General features: G+C 45.3%; 1 protein-coding gene across 4 annotated transcripts; it reads right to left on the minus strand.

Annotated features, from left to right (window-relative positions):
• Positions 1-3533: 3533 nt before the first annotated feature.
• prrx1b (paired related homeobox 1b) lies at positions 3534-17995 on the minus strand. 4 transcript variants are annotated; one of them, XM_076726489.1, is made up of 5 exons: positions 17402-17995; positions 10779-10954; positions 8442-8622; positions 6432-6496; positions 3653-4428 (listed from the first exon to the last, which is right to left on the minus strand). In XM_076726489.1, the coding sequence occupies exons 1-5, from the start codon at positions 17646-17648 to the stop codon at positions 4102-4104; spliced, it is 996 nt and encodes a 331-aa protein (XP_076582604.1). In that variant the 5' UTR covers positions 17649-17995; the 3' UTR covers positions 3653-4101. The 4 variants fall into 4 exon arrangements, with proteins under 4 accessions (XP_076582603.1, XP_076582604.1, XP_076582602.1 ...); XM_076726487.1 differs by lacking the exon at positions 6432-6496 and adding an exon at positions 6035-6100 and having other exon boundaries at positions 4183-4428; positions 8441-8622; XM_076726490.1 differs by lacking the exon at positions 6432-6496 and adding an exon at positions 6041-6100 and having other exon boundaries at positions 4249-4430; positions 8441-8622.
• Between the last annotated feature and the right edge of the window lie 249 nt (positions 17996-18244).

The following is an 18244-nucleotide window of genomic DNA, read 5'->3' on the forward strand; positions in this document are numbered from 1 at the left end:
AAGAAGCCACTTTGATCTGAATCGTCATGAAAGTCTCATTCAGATTTATTACAATCTGTTCAGATAAGTTTTAAAGGCTGAGATCTTGTAAAATGTTAATCAGCAGTAAAACAAAATCTTGTCAGTCACATGATCAGAAACAAATCTGCAGGTTCGACAAACGATGAAATGAACCCTCTGATGTGAACGTGCGTCACGGTTCAGACTCACTTCCTGCTTCAGTTTCCACCTGCTGTACCTGTGCCCTCCTTCAGGTGTGAAGAGGTCAAACCGCTGGCTTGTTCACCGTCTGATCATCCGACGTCTTCGACTCCACTGTGCTCAGATTCATTTGGTGGGTACAGTTTTACTAGAACGGATCCAAACCTGTGAAATTAAGACCCAAGTTCTAACAAACCTGAATCTACATTTTATCAGCTGGTTAAACGTCATGAGCGGCGCCCTGTTGGACAGACTGTGTGATGCAGAAAACCAGATGATGTTCAATGACGAACATTCAGCAGCAGATTTTAAAACCTAATTATTACAGTATCTGCACACGGCGCTGCACCGCCCGGACCTTCACACTCTTAAGGGCTCTGTATGCTCCAAACAAAGCAGCGCGTCGTAACCCCGCCCACTGTCACATGTCCACACACCTGCACAGGCGCTGTTTGTCTGTTTCAGAAACGTGGACCCTGGGTTTCAGATGACATGCACTTTGTTTGAAGCATACAGAGGCCCTCACTTCCTGCCTCGCCACATAAAGCAAACACTATTCCTGCGCTGGCACCGAACGCCGGCGAGCTGCAGAAGCATCCAGGACCAGTGCAGCTAATTCTGGGCTGCGTTCTTACGCTGCTGTTGTGTTACGAAAACAAGATCCAAACTGTAATAAACCGGAGTTATCCTTTAAAATTTTCATGGTCTCCAGTATTTAATGACTTCTGAGGCCATTAAACCTGTGAATTCTTTCAAAAGAAGTCCGCGTTAATCAGAAAAAGTCTTTTGTTTTATGGGAAAAAGCAGCCAGATTTTCTCAGTTCCTGAAGACGAGAAACAACTGGACGCGGAGGGAGTACAGTGCATGTGGCCGCCGACATTAACCTTGAGATGGCAGCTTGAAGTTAATTATGTTTCCTTTCCAATCCAACAGAGGGTGTATTCGAGCCTGCATCTGTGTTTATGAAAAGTGTGTAATAATAGTGACTTAATCACACAAACAGTGCAACCTCTCAGTCAACTTGACTTTGCGTGGAAACTCCACATCTCGGGACATTCTTTTGGTTGTTCACCCAAACCACACACTGTTAACAGCTGTGCAGTATTTCACTCAGACCGCTCCGAGATTTTCTCTTTTTTTGTGCCGAGCTCTTTTCCAAAACCACTCATTAATAAAGTATTTGTGATCATGTGGCACTGACAGCAGGACAAAGATCACTGCGTGAGCGAGCGAGGGAGGGCCCGAAGTCAGGAGGGAAAAAAAACAAAGAGAAAAGGGATAAAAGCTTGAAAAGGAAGAGGAAAAAAGGTAGATGTTTTAAGGGAGAAGGGTTAAGAAACACTCTCTTTCCTGCTCTCTTGCACACACACACTCCTCACGCAGACTCCCCGCCCCTCCCTCGCTCTTACTGTCTCCTCTGTAATGAGCTCCAGATGTGCTGCTAAGGATGGGGGTGGGTGGGTGAGGGCGAGGCGGGAGGGGGAGGAGGAGGAGGAGGAGGAGCGGTGGGGGAGCTGCCTTGCATGTCATGTGCTCGGGCGTGGATAGACGCTGTCCGAGGGGACGCTGTCAGCCCTGATGGAGTGGCTGGCCAGGGCCTCGGGGCGCAGAGGGGGGAGGAGAATGAGGGGGAGGAGGGCGAAGGGTGGGGGGGTCAAAAAGATCTCCACATCTGGAATCACTTCAGGTCAGCCCGGGCCCTGGCTGTGAAAGGTGAGACCGGGCGCCTGGCAGGGGAGAGGGGGACGGGGTCTGACACTGGACATACCACAGTCGGGGATCAGCGATCAGGAAAACAACCAACAGCCGAAAATAAAACGGCTGCAAAGAAAACACAAATCTCCCTTTTTAATGTGGCATACAAGGCAGCGAAAACCCCGAAGTCACATCAATGAACCGCCTCTTTATTACCACGAAGACTCACTCGGCTTAAACACACAACTTAAACAAGTGGAAGAAGTCCTTAAATCTTTCACTTAGTTAAAAATGGGAAAACTGCAGCGGAAGAAAGACGCTTTCACAAGTACAAGTCCTGCATTCAAAATAAACAGATTCAAAGCCGTCACACCTCCCACGCTGGAGATGATGAAATGACAAAAAGCTCCCAAATTTTCATGCTTTCGTGGGGATTTCCCTGCCCTCAGCTCTGATGAAGGATCACATGCCAAAGTCAGAAAGATCCTCAGACTTCGCTCTTTTTCTGAAACTCTTCAGTCAAAAACACACTTTCATTAAGCGACAAGAGGCCGTTTCTAAAAGGCCTTCAGCAAACAGCACAGATAGTTTGTAAAGCATCTCAGACTGTCAGATGAAAGCAGTGAAGTAAAAATCACAATAAAATACTCCTGAATGTCAAAGCTGGACTGAAGAAAGAGTACCTGAAAAACAGAACAAAACAGGAAGCTAAAATGCTGAATTATTGATGATAGATGCTAAACAACAGTATGGAGTTTAAAGCGAACAGCAAATATTAAAGCTAAAAGTTCTCAGTAACTAAAATTTAAGGTGTTCTTTTCTATGCCGAATTCAACAGAAGACAAAAAGAATTTAGAATATGTTGAAGACAAAGTTCCTTGGTGTGTGTGATGTCTGCCACAGTCACGGTAAAATAAAACCTTTGACTTTTTGAAGGGAGTTCAGTTTGTGAAAAAGAAACCGCTCGCTGATTCTGGGGCTTTGTGAACTGCAAACAATAAACTGCTCCAGAAAATATTTCCACAGGCTATGTTCTCACGTGAGCGCACATATCGAGCACTTTGTACTCGTAGTCTCACAAAAGCTGAATTCGAGCCCCCTTTAACGGCCCGAGCGCACCATACGAGGAGCGACGTGGACACGTGTTCGTCGACGGTGGAGGCTGCGAGGGGCCGAGGAGAAGAAACACCTTGTATGACAGCCGCAGAGTGAAACGAGGCCCAGGGGCCCTCCATATTAAGGAGAGGATTTCCCTGCTCATAAATATCCTGTTTTTAAGATGGAAATTTCAGGTTGCGGTAATCAAGAAAAAAGAAAACACACAAAGCAGCAACAGCTTGAGGTTTCTGCGAAGGAGAATCTGTTCTCGAGCTGTAAATCTTTCTTTTATGGGGCGTGCACGAGGTCCAACATCACTTTGCTTTCCAAATGGTCTCAAGTATAAACATGCTTATTTCTTACAGTTTGTGAAGCATGATTTAAGTCTGACTGCGTTGTAGCAATCATGTATTTTTGTTTCTGATGATTTAAAAACCTTCCAACCATAATGATTCCCTCACAGTTCTCCAAAAAGTTTTCCAAAGCGTGGAAAAGTTTCCCTCCTTTGTAAGATCTGTGAATCGGACACTGTGCCATTGCACTGCTTGAAATGCATTTTTATTAATATACAAGTTTTAATTCTGTTACAATTAAAGGATATCATAGGAAATTAAGAGAATCTACTGGGTTTGGATTCAGAAATACATTAGCCTCTCCTTTATATTGGACTATTACATGAAAATCAAAATGCGTTGAAAATGTTTGCTCGTCAGTGGTATAACATGGAAAGAAATGTGGAAAAACAAAACTAACTCTTTTAAAGAAATTGATAAATGTCAGAAGTTCTCGTCGGTTTGTTGTTGATTTTAAAAGAAAAAAAAAAGTGTTGTTGATCCCACGTTTGGTGTGTAATTTGATCCGACGCCGCGGCCGAAGGGACCAAAGGAATTCCACGTAGTCCGCGCTCGAGTCTCCGCTGAGATCAAGTCCTCTGACTGAAAACACAACCATGTTTGGGAACGTCGCCCTCCGCTTCAGTCACAATCACAAATGTAAAACTACGCAGACATTCGGCTACAGCATCCGGCCTAGATGTCTTTTTTAACAAACAAGAGTTCAGTGATGCTCAGGAGAATAAAAAAGGCGGCTTGGGGAGAATCCCGCCATCACTCGTAGTCCAGCATGTTGCATGTGGGTGTAATAGTACTCAATGGAGGCTGCTCCACAAAGGAGAGGAGGCTTCGCGATCCAGGGTGAGAGAGATGGTGCTCGTCCCAGAGACGGTGTCCGTCCGCGGGGGTCCGGCGGCAGAGAGGGTCCCCTCCCCTCCTGCGCGAGCCCCCAGCCTCTCCTCCTCCTCTCAGTTGACCGTGGGCACCTGGTTCAAGCTGTACTCCTTGGCTTTGAGCCGCAGGTTGGCGATGCTGTTGGCCATGTTCATTCCCTGGGACGTGTTGGTGTTGGAGCAGGTGGGCGGGTAGGTGGCCATGGCGCTGAGGGGGAGGGGAAAGACGGGGAAAAGGTTACATCACCTGTGGCTGACAGCGAGCTGAAGCTCATGAGCCTCAGCTGTGGAAATATGAAAAGGAACAAAAGAGATTTAGACTAAATCTGATGTTAAGACGCTCACAAGACAGAAACCCCAAAAGGAACTTCACCAGCATTTCTGCACATTTTACCCTGACTGTGGATCAGCCGACAGCTCCACTTTCAAAGCACGAGTTTGAACTTTTACTGAAATATAAGCCAGTAACTTCGATTAACTCGTCTCCGGACTGGCACACAGTCTGGAAGAAGACGTCTCTGTTTCCTCCCACTCGACCTTTAACGAGGGTCAGGTCTCAGTTTTGTCTTGAATCGTCTGCTGTTCGATCGCTTCACCCACCGAGCTCACTTTCTCACACTGACGCCTGAAATGACTTCATTAACAAAGTAAAACAAGTGGATTTTTAGCCATGAGTCCTCTAACTGGAGCTTTCTGCCACGTCTCATGACCTTCATCAGCAGATGCCTTTGATGAAGATGAGAGTTTGAACAGTCAGAGTTCCTGTTAATGACACTTTGTTTCCTTCTGGCTCCTTTTCAGCATCAGCGTCGTCTTCTCGTCTAATCTTTGGCTTTTTTCTGTTTTTTTGTCTCTTGTTTTGGGAGTGAGTTTTTTTTTTCTCCTCTTTAGGACGGAGGACAAATCTGTCTTTCTGTTTCACCAAACAGTCGAGTCTCGCTGCTCATGATTTACTGACTTGTTTGTTTTTTTGACCAAAACGCCATAAATTTGTGCAGCCTTTGTTTTCAGTTCATGCCAGTAGTCAATTTCCAGAGGCTGAAACTCTGCTTTTGTTTGGGTCAGCATCTCGTCTGCGTTTGTCGGAGTCAGAGTGATGTCCTCCTCTGTCCTCCTCTGTCCTCCTCTGTCCTCCTCTGTCAGTTTCTGTTCCTAAACTGTGGACTTCTCTGATGCTTTCATTCAGTTTGTCTTCAGGATTCATCCTGATCATCATGAGACACGTCGATCTGAATAACTCTATAACGTCTTTTCTAATTTTTCCATATTTGACACGGATATAACGTCAATACTAAAAATAACTAAATTTGTTAAATTTTTCTTTATGGATCAGCTGTTTTCTCTTTAAAGCTCAGTGTAATGTGCGATTATCACTGTGTGATAATTCAGCTGTGAGTGCAGGTGGATTTAAAAAGTCTGCAGCGATAACGTGACTTTAGCAGACATGACGCTCGCTGGTTCTCTGCCTGCAGCATGTTTGAAGCAGCAGAATCTGCTGGTTTTAAATCAGAAATGAGAGGAAAGAAACGGCTGCAATTAACTCAACTAATGCTTCTGAAAATTGGCTGAAATGTGCAAAAATCCTGGTTAGAGCCTTTGAAAACAACAAAAAACCTTATTGCATTTAAATGAAAGTGAAAAATTAATTAAAAAAAAAACCCAAAAGGCAAAATAAAATTCAAAAAATACAATTAAAAAAAAACAGACAAGACTGTATGAAAGTGTGAAAGAGCAGCAGTATTCTTCTTGAAAGGAGAACACTGCTGCTTTTCCTCAAAAAGACAAGAACTAAATGGAGTAAAGTGAAAGCGTACTTGTTCTCTGAGGGCAGCATTTTCTGTGGCACTCGCACCGGCCCCCCCTCCGGCATCGGATACCAGCTTTAGGATAATATACAGTGAAGTGTTAGCACCACATTAGCGTGTTCCACATAGCATTATTCCTGTTTCACAACAGATTTCCCTCGCTGCTCTGCGTCCGGCCAAAAAGCTCTCAGTGAGTCTGAGCCGCGGCCGCAGGGTTTGACACTTTATACCCAGTTTCATAACGGAGGATTACTGTAAATCATGACCAATGTAACCAGAGTCACAAAAAATGTTGCCCAGTAGAGCTCTGTCTCTCTGTGTAGCCTTCATTATCTGGTGTAGTGTAGCAGAGAGGGGTCACGGGGGTCAACGGTGGATTTAATACGGTTTGTTTTCACATTATCACCTCGTCAGGAGGGTCGCAGGACCTGGCCCCGCCCCGCTCACGCTGACAGAGGGGAGCGACGGGACCGAGGCCGAGGAAAGGCGTGTTTGGATTCAACACAATTAGTCTGAGGGAGATATGTGCAGGACGGCACGGTTACATGTGCAGAGCGGAGAAATGGCTGCAGGGAGGACGAAGGCAGGAAGGCCACAGCGCAGCGAAGAGACAGAGAAGAGGAAGTCAGAAGAGTCTGATGAGCGAAACAAAGATGGAGAACAGAGATTAGATATTTTAGAATGACTTCAATGTGCATAACGCATACTGAAGAGAAGACGAGCTAAAACCGCTGGAGCTTCACCAGCAGCGACAGAACCAAACATGAAGACTGTCTTCCTCATGTCCGGGCGTGACGTCTCATAAAGCATCTCCATAACGCGTCACGCATCACGTTTATCTGAGCATCACAGAGCATAAATGACGTATATGATCATCAGTCATCGCCTCTAATCAAATAACAATCATCAGCAGGACGGAGATCACGAGCACAAAGAGCAAAAAGACAACTTACACACATCACATCATTTCTGAAACTGTAATACTACACTGCATAATAATACTACAACAGCGGAGAGCATAAAACTATAAACTGAGGGCTGAACATGTGATTTAGTCGTGTTCTGCGCACACGGCAGCGCAGCAGTTTGTGCTTAAACGTTAAATTTAACATGGCAGTTTGGCACCGAGAGGTCGGCCGCTGTGAAAGTTAAGCCAAAGCAAACCACAAAATACTGCAATATCACCGCGGAGAAATACTACGTTACAAACAAAAGTCCTGCTTCTCAATACGTAAAAGGTCGAGCAGGGAATCAGACGTTTCGCTTCATATACTGTCAATTTTTATTTGCTAAAAACATTTTTTAAATCAACACATTAATGAAATATTCACATTAAATATATCCGCAAAATATTCACTCATTGGAACTAAAACATGATGAAAGTGTTTGACGAAGACTAGACAAAAAGAAAAAGACCAACATGTCTGAAAGCCTTCGTGTCCTCAAACCAGAGCGCCTTAAAGGTTCAGGATTAATCATCTGAAACTGAGTCTGAAAAAAGACTCAAACCAGCACTGAACGCTAACTGCTAACCGCTAACAGTTCAGTGTGTGTGTCAGTGTGATCGAGCTTCGTCCTCCATTAAAACACATCAGTGAGCCTCACTGTTGCTCCTTCATCACCATGAACACACACACACACACACACACACACACAGCGTCCTGCTGCTACAAACACTCACTACAGCACCAAATGTGGATTCATCCGCTGCTGAAAATAGTCCCAACAGAAGTCCTATTTCCTCCTGATCGTCTGATAAAAACTAGTGTGAGCAGCTGTTTGAGGAGAAAAAGAAGCTTTTAAAAGATTTTCTTCCTCAGTAGAAACCAACGAGCTCATTCTGTTGCACTGAAGTCGATTCATGCCCGCGTGGACGCGCCTGAATAAAGTTTGACTGAATAAAACAAAGACACGCTAAACGTCACGCTGACCTGCAGCTCATCAGTTTGAGTCCAGGTGGATCAGAAGAGATGAAGACGGTCAGAGGAACTATGAGGAGTATGTGCAGGTAGAGGAGGAGGAGGAAATGAAACAATAACAGAGAGCAGTGCTGGGGTCAGTGCGTGTGTGTGTGTGTGTGTGTGTGTGTGTGTGTGTGTGTGTGTGTGTGTGTGTGTGTGAACATGTGGTTATTGTAGTGTCAGTCCTCCGTTTTCAACTGTGTGGTTTGGTGTTGTACTGCAGTAATACTGTAGTATTTATAGTTTTCACTCCACTACATTCCACTGATCTTACGTCCCACATGACAGAGACTCATTTAAAGTCACTGATTTCTTTATCTGTTTTACTTTCTGTCCTTCAGCAGTTTGACTTCTTCCTTCGCTGTCACAGATCAGCTCACAGAGGCGTCAGTACAGGTGTGTCCACGGGGTGTTGTGATGTCAGTGTCAGGTGAGGAAACAGAGTGGTCTCTACCTGTAGGGGGCAGCGGAGCCCCAGGACAGGTAGTCGTTAGGGCGTGGCGCAGGGCGCGGTACGATCGGCTGCTCCACCGCCGTCACGTCTCCTGAGTAAGATTTGAGGAGCGAGGCGTTTTTGCTGGCCAGCATGGCGCGCTCGTTCCGGCGGAACTTAGCTCTCCTGTTCTGGAACCACACCTGGAACAAAAACAACAACAGGATGAGCGAGTTCATAGTCACCAAGAAGCACCCAAGACAGCAGAGCATCAGCCCAGTGTGCTCAGAGAGAAGAGTTCCCATTGGACCAATCAGCTAGTGACACTTTACATCCAGAGCCAATGAGCTGTGACCTTTACGTGGACTGTTAGCAGAACTTCAACTCAAACATCCACCAGAAGCTTTTTCCTCTCGATTCTCTGAACACACACACACACACACACACACACACATCCTTCATCTACAACTCACCCCCCCCCCCCCCCCCCCCCTTGATAAACAGATGATCCGTTATTAGGAGCCGTGGGCGCTCGCAGGGGCTCGCCGTCCTCTGACGCACGGCCTCAGGAATGAGCCCAAAGTCTCTTTTATCAAAGGATTTCTGCATCGCTCTCTGCTACACATTAATCACAGATGTGCTGCTTCTCTCCCTCCAACATCACCATTTCCTCTTTCCCACTCGCTCTGCCCACAGAGCTAACACTCTCACTGCCGCGCTCACAAAATGGGCGATTAAACACACAAAAACACAACATAGAAACATGTTGACCTGCAGTCGACACATCAGATCTGCTGTGTGTGCTCAATCACATCACTGATCACGAGGCCTGAGTTCATTTAAAGGAACAAATGCACAGACGTTCACATTTGAAAGTCCAGCCTGGGTGGGACTTCTTTCTTTGACAGTTTGAACGACTCTAAAACCTCTTTAGCTGTTAAAGGTCATTCTTGAGAAAGTTTGATGATTTCTCTATTAAACGACATTAGTGACGTTGTTTAATAGAGAAATCATCGTTAGTCAGTTTCTCTGAGTATCAACCATCTTCCTCGCCACCTTCAGTCCAGATCAAAGACTTCCAGAAGACAGAAACGCTGAAACACAGATCGCCTTCAGGTCTCAGGATGAGCCTCTCAGCTTCATGAGCTACATCAAGCTGTCATGGGACTGTGCCGCCCTGGGTTCTGTCTGTCAGGTCACTAGCCATCTGATTGGTGGAGATACATGATGATATGCAGCCTGGTTACAAAACTAAGGGCTAAAAATACACTCAGTCACATCTGTCTTCTTTGTCTTCATTTGAAGAAGCAGTGAGGATACAAACAGGAAACGCAGGCAGAGAAGAGATAACAGCAGCAGGGCTGAAGCTGGGGGGGTCGCAGGGGGCGCGTCACCCTCGTTCTTTGTTTTACAGTTATTGATCGATACGTACAAACTGGGTATTGTGATTGTGTATCTTCACTGCGTTTATTTTAGATTTTGTGGCTGCAGCTGAAACCGAAGCTTCATCTCAGTCTCAGGATTGACTCCCCCCCCCCCCCCCCCCGAACCCAAAGCTACACCCACAAAGACAAATTCCACCAAAAGACTCGAGTTGCATTTTAGATATTAGATCCATATTCTCGGCTCTGTAATTGACGACATTTGGAAGCGTGATATCACTCATTTCGTATTTAGCTCCCGTTCTGCTGCGCCGCTCATGTGTTGAACACATTTGTCGTTTATCACTGATCTGTTGGCCTCTGAGGAAATTAGATATCATTACATCCACTTTTCTGATCACATCCAGTCGTCGCTGACTAAAAACTATCAGCAATTATTGAAGATTTATCATGAAAATCAGACTGAAGGTGCTGACAAGTTCTTATCAGTTCCTTTGAAACCTCACAATGTGAAATCCAAACACGCTAACAGGCCCTGATAACCGCGAGCCACTAAACAGGCTAATTAACCAAATCTATTAGCGTAAGAGCTACCAGATGACGTGAGGAAGCTGCTGCTCGTGCTGCTCTGCTGATAACAAAGCAGCTTATGAAGCATCTAATGAATCCTGTTGGAGCCATGAGGATCTGAGGGTTCCTTCACAGGTTCCACACAGTCGGCAGAACTTCAAGAACCATTTTTGATGTAACAGGCAGTTCAGCAAGTTTCTGTGTTTACAGCAATCTGCTTATTTCTGTGTCCCCGCAGTACAAAAGGTTGACTGTCTGAAGCCCACAGACCCGTCTGAATATCGACTTTTCTGCCTTCTTCTCCTTTGATCAAAGGTTGAACTGTCTGATAGATCACTGCTGCTGGAGCAAACCCTCAAACTTAATGGAGTTATAGACTGTGGTGAAGTGAACATGAAGGTTCATACCTGGACTCTGGCCTCGGTGAGGTTGACCCGGCGGGCCAGGTCCTCTCGGACGAAGGCGTCGGGGTAGTGTGTCCTCTCAAACACCCTCTCCAGAGCCTGGAGCTGGCTGCTGTTGAAGGTGGTCCTGTTCCTGCGCTGCTTCCTCTTCTTCTTCTCCTCCGTGTTCATCTGTTCATCTGCAGGCACAAGAAGAAGGTGATGTAACACAACCTTTATAGGACCGGATGGGAACACAGGTCTCCCGTTTAAGTCTGCAGCTACAGCCAGAGGAGGTCAAATAAAAAACAAAACCCGTCCAAAGCCGCGTGTCAGACCACACCAGATTTTAATAAGAACTGTTGCTGCCTGCGTTCATGCAGCGGCTGCTGCTGCAGGCTGTTCTGAACAGCTGGCGCCTCCTCAGACCTCAATCACAAACCTAAATAATCAGAGCGCTTAAAAGAATTCAACACTGATGTCCAGCCAAGGAGAGATCATCATGACATCACGTGTGCTTCGCTGTTAATACGCTTTAAAAACCCACTCGCTCTCTGCATGTCCGGCTTGTGGAGATGATTGTGTATCGTCATAATTTAACCTAAACAGGAAACTGAATTAGCACTGAGAGGCTGCTCACGCGTTAACATGTCATTAACTCTGACACTTCATCACCTTCTAACACCGGAGCAGGTTGGATTTCAGGCCTTCATCGACGACTTTACCCCACAACTGTCCCCTGACCTGCCACCTGAGCTCCAGCTGCTGCCGACCACTTCTGCCTTCAATAGGAGAGTACAGGTGATACTTAAGAGAGTACAGGTAATACTTTAGGAGAGTACAGGTGATACTTCTGTACTCCACATTTTGAACCACGAACAGTTTACGTCACAATTTACAGCTTTGTCTTCAGAGAAGGATCTGAACTCTGACCTCCATCACTGAATCAGACGAAAACACAGTCGCTGTAACTAAAGACAGCAAAATACACAAAGTGTTGCTATGGCCAGGTAGGTAAACTACACACACACACACACACACACACACACACACACACTTCCTGTCTGCCTCTGTTCACTTCAAGCAAACATGAAATGAAAATACTCAAAGTGACAGTTGTCGTAAGGTGTTTGGCAGATTCGTACTGATGGGTGTTAAAGGTCGCTCACACTGAACACAGATACATGTGAAGCCCACAGCTCGGAAAGTACTCTGTCACAATAACACCACAGTGACATCTTTTTCCAGAAACAAGTCCTCGGGTACGGCGGGACGGCGTTCAGGGTCATCCACAATGGAAAACCATGTTTTGGTTGATTTTTTAAAATTTAAATTTAATTTAATTTTTTTTTTAAATGTGAGCACCACAAAGTAAATTCCTCTCATGTCAGAGACAGATCGCTCAAAACCTGCACAAACACAAACCAAAAGCATCTGCAGCACCACAGATATCACTGATGATTTTTAGCTTTTAGTTTGGGTGACCTGATTCTAAGATCTGATTTCAAAACGCTTCAATCTGCACCAAAAACGAACCACTTCTTGGTCTGATTATCTCACAAACAGACAGACAGACGGACTGACTGCGTCCTTCCTGCTAACGTGAACGTCTGATCCACGTCGGCTCAGACACCTTCCAGCTCCGTGAGCTCCTGCAGGCTGGAATCAGTGCTGGGGCCTCTGTGGCTCCACAACAAGACCACAAAATAACACTTTCACATGGAAAACCGGCTGTGATCATCCACGGTGCTGCCTAATTACAGCCCCACACACACACACACACACACACACACACACACACACACACACACACACACAGGTGGGACGCTCCTCAGTACACTCACTCTTCTGCTGCTGTATTTGAGGATTTCAGTGCTGAGAAAGTTTCCACAGTAAAAATAAATCTTGTACTTTTGCCTCCATTTATTATTTTAATGAGTTTCTTTACTCTTTCATATTTAACATTCAACAACCAGAAAAAAATCTTGCATTTCTGTTTCAGAAGGTGTGAAAAAGGTTTTTTCTTTGCAGCAGCTCATTGACACTTTTAGACTGAAAATAGAATAAAGTAGATTTTGTAAAGCCAACAGTTAAAAACGATTTGTTCAAGGTTTCATTTGTTCCTTTGCTTTGAACGAGGGGCCGAGGAGAAACGCTGGAGCCTCACTGACGTTAGCAGAGCCGACTGGAGAAAACACACTTTTTGTTTCTCTTAGGAGAATTTTTAGATTTATTTCAAAATAATGTTTTAGTTTTTCTTCGTTCGTAAATTTGATTTAAGGAAAAGTGAGTAATTTGCAGTTCAGTCTGAATATTTTGTGATGCAGCGTGACCTTTCAGCTGATGCAGAAGAGACAGCGACTGGTCCATTCCTCGTTAATGTTTTACTTCAGTGTTATATCTAAAGCAGTACTTGTACAAGAGTTTTTCACTGTGATATTGATACTTTTACTTCAGTAAAAGCTCTGTTTTGTTCAACGCTGTTGGGTAAAAATCTGAGGATCTAAAAGTAAAATTAAGAGATCTGAAAACTAAAGTTTAACAGAAAATCTTATCCTGAGCTTTCATCTGCGTCTCTTCCTGGTGACTTCCTTTACTCAGTAAATCTAAAACATTTAAAGGTAAAGTTTGATATTGTCGACCCAACATGTGGAGAAGATGTTTGATCTAAAAGCTGGAAAACTGGCCGACACAAGAAATCCCTAAAATCTGGAGCTGCAAGGTTGAAGTCAAGTGGAAAAACGTTTCGGCTCCAACTCTGAGGTTTTCATTATTTCCAAAATGGGAGATTTTTAATATCCATGACACTCTGACACACAGCTCTATTTAATGGCTGTTTTGGCTTTTCAAGCACTTTCTAATGCTGATTGGACGAAGAACGAACAGCGAGAGATGTGACAAAGATCCTGGACTCGAACCGGAGACACCGTTCAGCTCCTAAAACCACTAAACCACCAGGACGCTTCTGCTCAAGAGAAAAACTCTCAAAGCACGACTGCTGCTCTTAAACCTTCCACACACACACACACACACACACACACACACACACACACACACACACACACCTCGCTGGCTGTCACACACTCCGTCATGGAGCAGATGTGTCAACACTCAGCCTGTTTGTTTTCTTGTCACCATGTTGTCTAATTAGAGAAAAACTTCCTTCCTTCGGTCTCGACCAATCGAGAGGCAGCTGAGAGCGAGCTGAGTGTGACTCTGCTGGTCTGCTGCTTTAAACTGAGCCAGCAGAGCGACCCTTCCCTGTGACCAGCATGTCCTCATCACCCTGAAAAGTCACCTCTCACATTGTCTCATTGGAGGGATTTTTTCAGGCCTGGTCAGTTATTCAGTATTTCACCAGGAAAAAAAGCATAAATTTGAGCAAAGTTGTAAAAACAAAGATAATTCAGCGTGAAAGACAGGAAAATGTTTAGTTCTTCTATGAATTTAATCATCTGGTGAACTTGAGTTTATTTGCTTTTTTACAGCTGATGTAAATCTTAATGATGCACATTTACAGCAGAGCAAAGCAGGAAACTGAACTCTGATCCTTAAAGACGTTAAAGAAAATCCTCCATCAGAGGTCAGTGAACGCACCAAACAGGCCTGACAGGAGCACCTACTCTCACATCTCCAGGCAAAGAGCTGATTTGCCTTCGGACAAATGGTTCACTGATTCTGCAGCTCCGTTAACTGTCGAGAGGTTCGAAGAAGCTGCTGCAGCCTCTTCGGCCTCTGAGTCTTTGTGAAGACGAGTCAGCTGGTTTTCCCTCCTCACGTCGACTCCTCGCAGCCCCACAATGACTTCACTTCACAGAAAGAGCGAAGAGTTTCAACTGTTTGCTTTCTTTGCTGCTTGTTGGGAGATATTTTATTGTTTTTGAGGGTCTACTTTTCTCTTTAATTTTTTAAAGCAAAAATCCATAATTCTATTCAGACTTGAAAATTGAAGAAAAACCCCTGAAAACAGAAAGTCTTGTGCAGCTGATTCTTTTCTTCTTCCTGATCCTCTAAATCATTTTGTGACCTTTCAGGTTCATCTTGTTGACCCTCTGTGGGGGTCCTGGCCTGCCTGAGCTCCAGTGTCAGCGGATTAAAAACAGTTTTCAAATCTAGAAAATCTAAACCTGCAGCTGTTTTAAAGGCTGTATTCTATTCTATTTTATTTTATTCTATTTCATTTATTACAGTCTATTGTGAACATGTTTCTGTCGCATTATTTTATTTAAAGAACTTCACATTTATCTGCAGTGAAGTGCTTTTCTTTACCTAAAAAGCAAAATGTACACAATTGAAATTTAACAAATGGCTGGAGTAAAGTACCGACAGCTGAAACCCTCTGTGGCCGCTGAGCAGGTCTCCCCCTGCAGCTCTGCTGGATGATGTGGTGGACGGAGGAAGGAGTCAGTGAGGAGCGGCTGTTAACGCTGATGGCGGCCGCACATGGTGACCGGTGACCGCGCGCACTTCTCAGAAAGAGCCGTTTGACTGCCTGCAGCTTCAAATGAAAACCATGACGCGCTCCATCATCATCGCCCGTTTCATGACGGAGAACAACGAGCAGGACCGACATTTGTTCTGCTGGGACGAAGCTCGGAGAGGCCACGAGGAGCGACAGGGGGCCAGAAAAAAGCCTTAAAGTGCGTTAATCTGATCACATGACCGATTCAGATATGAAATATATTTTAATGACTCTCTCCTGTGTGAATGCAGAATTTATTTTCAGCTGATTTCATTCTTTTTTTTTTTTTTTTTTTTTTATTTTGCACAGTGGAAATGTGACTCGGCCTCTCAAACACAAAGAAAACAGATTTTAGTAAATTTAACGTGTAAAATTCTATTTTAAAATTAACGACTTTCACATGAGATTCTGTTATTTCCTGGATGACGTGTTTTGAGTTTTATTTCATGGGGACGAAAATAAAAACTTATAAAATCCAAATATCGTGTTCCCAAAGACTCCCAGACTTCTTTTAATAGCGGAGCAGATCCTGAGCTGCGGTTTGGCCTCGGAAAGCTTTTAATTAAGGCTGCAGGGTGACAATTAAAACAGCCAATCAAAGCTATCCCCATCACCATCATCATCATCACCATCATCATCGTCCTGCAGCTGCCAGTGTGGCCAGCACGTGAGATGGGTCTGATGTGATGAGCAGCATCAGCGAAGAGGAGGAGGAGGAGGCCGAACATCGTCAGACACATTTCTGCTGTTTTTCTGTGGAGTGCTGGTTTTTGGATGTTTCCATCACGCGCTCATTAGTATTCATGGAAAATGGTTTTAAAATGTCAGCTGTTCAGACCACCTGTGGCTTTCACCTTTCTGCCCCTAACGTTTCAGATAAAATGTGATCTGAGTGAATCTGAAAAACTCAACGACACCTAGAAGAAGAGCACAAACCCTCCTGCTCATCAAACTAATATTCGGTTGTTTTGTTTTGTTTTGTTTTGTTTTTTTGTTTGTTTGTTTTTTAAGCGGCTTCATTAAAATCATCTTTCAGCTCAATAAGATGAGCTGAGATGCACTTCTTTGATTCTTTAATTAATGGAGAGAGACGCGCTTTAATGTAACAAATGCTGAGACTCAGATACTCTGAAAGAGTTTGACAGCCCGAAAATCACCGTGAATTAACGACGTGACCCTCCTCTTCCTCCCGCATATTTCTCACACCGCCGCTCCGATTTTTAGCCTTTAAAAAATAACAATAACACTCATTAAAGCCTGAAACGTTTCTGTCAGCCTCTGCTAGCAAGAGGAGGAGGAGGAGGAGGAGGCGGAGGGGGAGGGAGCGTTTATTTACTCTCTCAACGGTGCGCCGGAGAGGCGAGCGGCGGGTAGTTTTAGCCAACGTCCGCGCGCGCAAAGGCGCCTTTCAACGCGACAAAGCTGAAAATAATGAGGCTGGTTCCAGGCCGGGCCGTCAGCGGCAGCTCGCAGAGCAGTGGCCGCTGCTGAGTCACCAAACTCGGCCTCATTTTTGCGCACACGCGGAGGAATGAGTGACGGGTGAAAAACTGGCCTTCTTCGTTATTTGGTGGTAAATTGTCACAGATGTTGATCATCAAACTATCACACGCGTCAGGACGTCACGTGACTCACTCAAAGTTTTTTTTCTTTAGAATAAACTTCTTTCAGTTTTTACTCGCTTTTATTTACAAAATTTGCATTAAAAAAAGAAAAAAGAAAGCGGCCTCCTTTAGGTCAACACTCATGAGAACGAGATTTATTACCCCCGAGTCTGACTCGCAAGGTTACTTCACTGACCATGTCCACCAACATCACCATACCTCACTGACATCAAAGTGTTAATGGTGAATTAATGGCCGTTTTGAGGGGGAGGCCGTCAGGGATGATGCATTGCCAAAACTCACTAAAGGATTCCTTCCATGCGCGCTGCTCTCTGCAGAGCTCCATTCATGCGCTCTGCGCACGGACACGCGCCGCAGCATAATGAAAACAAATGACTGGAGTTTCCAGCGTGTCATTAGAGCTACATTTCAGTGAAATTTGCAGTATTTTCCGGAGATCAAACCTGATAACGTGTTGTTTTCACCTCAAAGGAATTTTAAGATTTTGGTCACAAGACTTAAAGTTGCTTTTGACCTCTTCTGCTCGGTCCCAGCCTGTTCGGGCTCTGCTTTTCACTTACTCTCCTGCTGGGTCGTGTCGCTCCCGCTGGTCAGCCCCGGGGACTCCAGCATACTCCTCCCCGCCTCCCCGACGCTCTCGTCCGCCTGGGTGCCGACCATTTCCCCGGCCTCTTCCAGATCCAACAGGTGGCTGACCGAGAAGTTCTTTTTGGCTTGCAGGTTGTCCAGGTTAGACGTGATCGGACTCTCCAGGCGGTTTGATATCGTGGCTTGCCTGTCCATTACATGTGCATAGCTAGAAGTCATGACGCAAGTGGGGAACAGCGGGAAAAGCGGAGCGGCAATAAGAAGGAAGAGAAGAATTAGAAGCGAGCCAAGCAGATCCGTGCATGCAGAACGCACAAGCAGCGCCTCCACAAACCAGCCAGAGAGAGACTCGGTTCTTCCGAGCAGGAAGCGGATCTGTTCACATCCAGATCAGCCGCGGAAGGCTCGAAAAAACTTCAGCAAACTTTTCTCCTCGCCTGCTTTTCCCGATCAAACTCCTACAGCCAATCCATCCGGCGGTGCGCGTCAACGGCGAACACGAAAAACACCAGTTCGTCCTGCTGCCTGAGAGCGAGACGGCTTTCAGAGAAGTCCTGTGAGGAGAAGCTCTCTTCCCACTCTGGTTGAGTCACATCTGAGCAGGAAGAGCTGCTGCTGCTGATGACGACCAGATGCGCAAAGCTCCGTGTGTGCGCAAAGCTGGCTCAGCGGCAGCTAGGCGCGGGGAGGCAGGACGTTACCGCCGCACCTCCAGGCCATAGACCCTGTACTCTCTCTCTCTCTCTCTCTCTCTCTCTCTCTCTCTCTCTCTCTCTCTCTCTCGCTCTCGCTCTTAAATGAAAGAGAGCCCCGTA

This window comes from Chaetodon auriga, chromosome 3 (genome assembly GCF_051107435.1).
Source record: "Chaetodon auriga isolate fChaAug3 chromosome 3, fChaAug3.hap1, whole genome shotgun sequence".
Lineage (NCBI taxonomy): Eukaryota > Metazoa > Chordata > Actinopteri > Chaetodontiformes > Chaetodontidae > Chaetodon > Chaetodon auriga.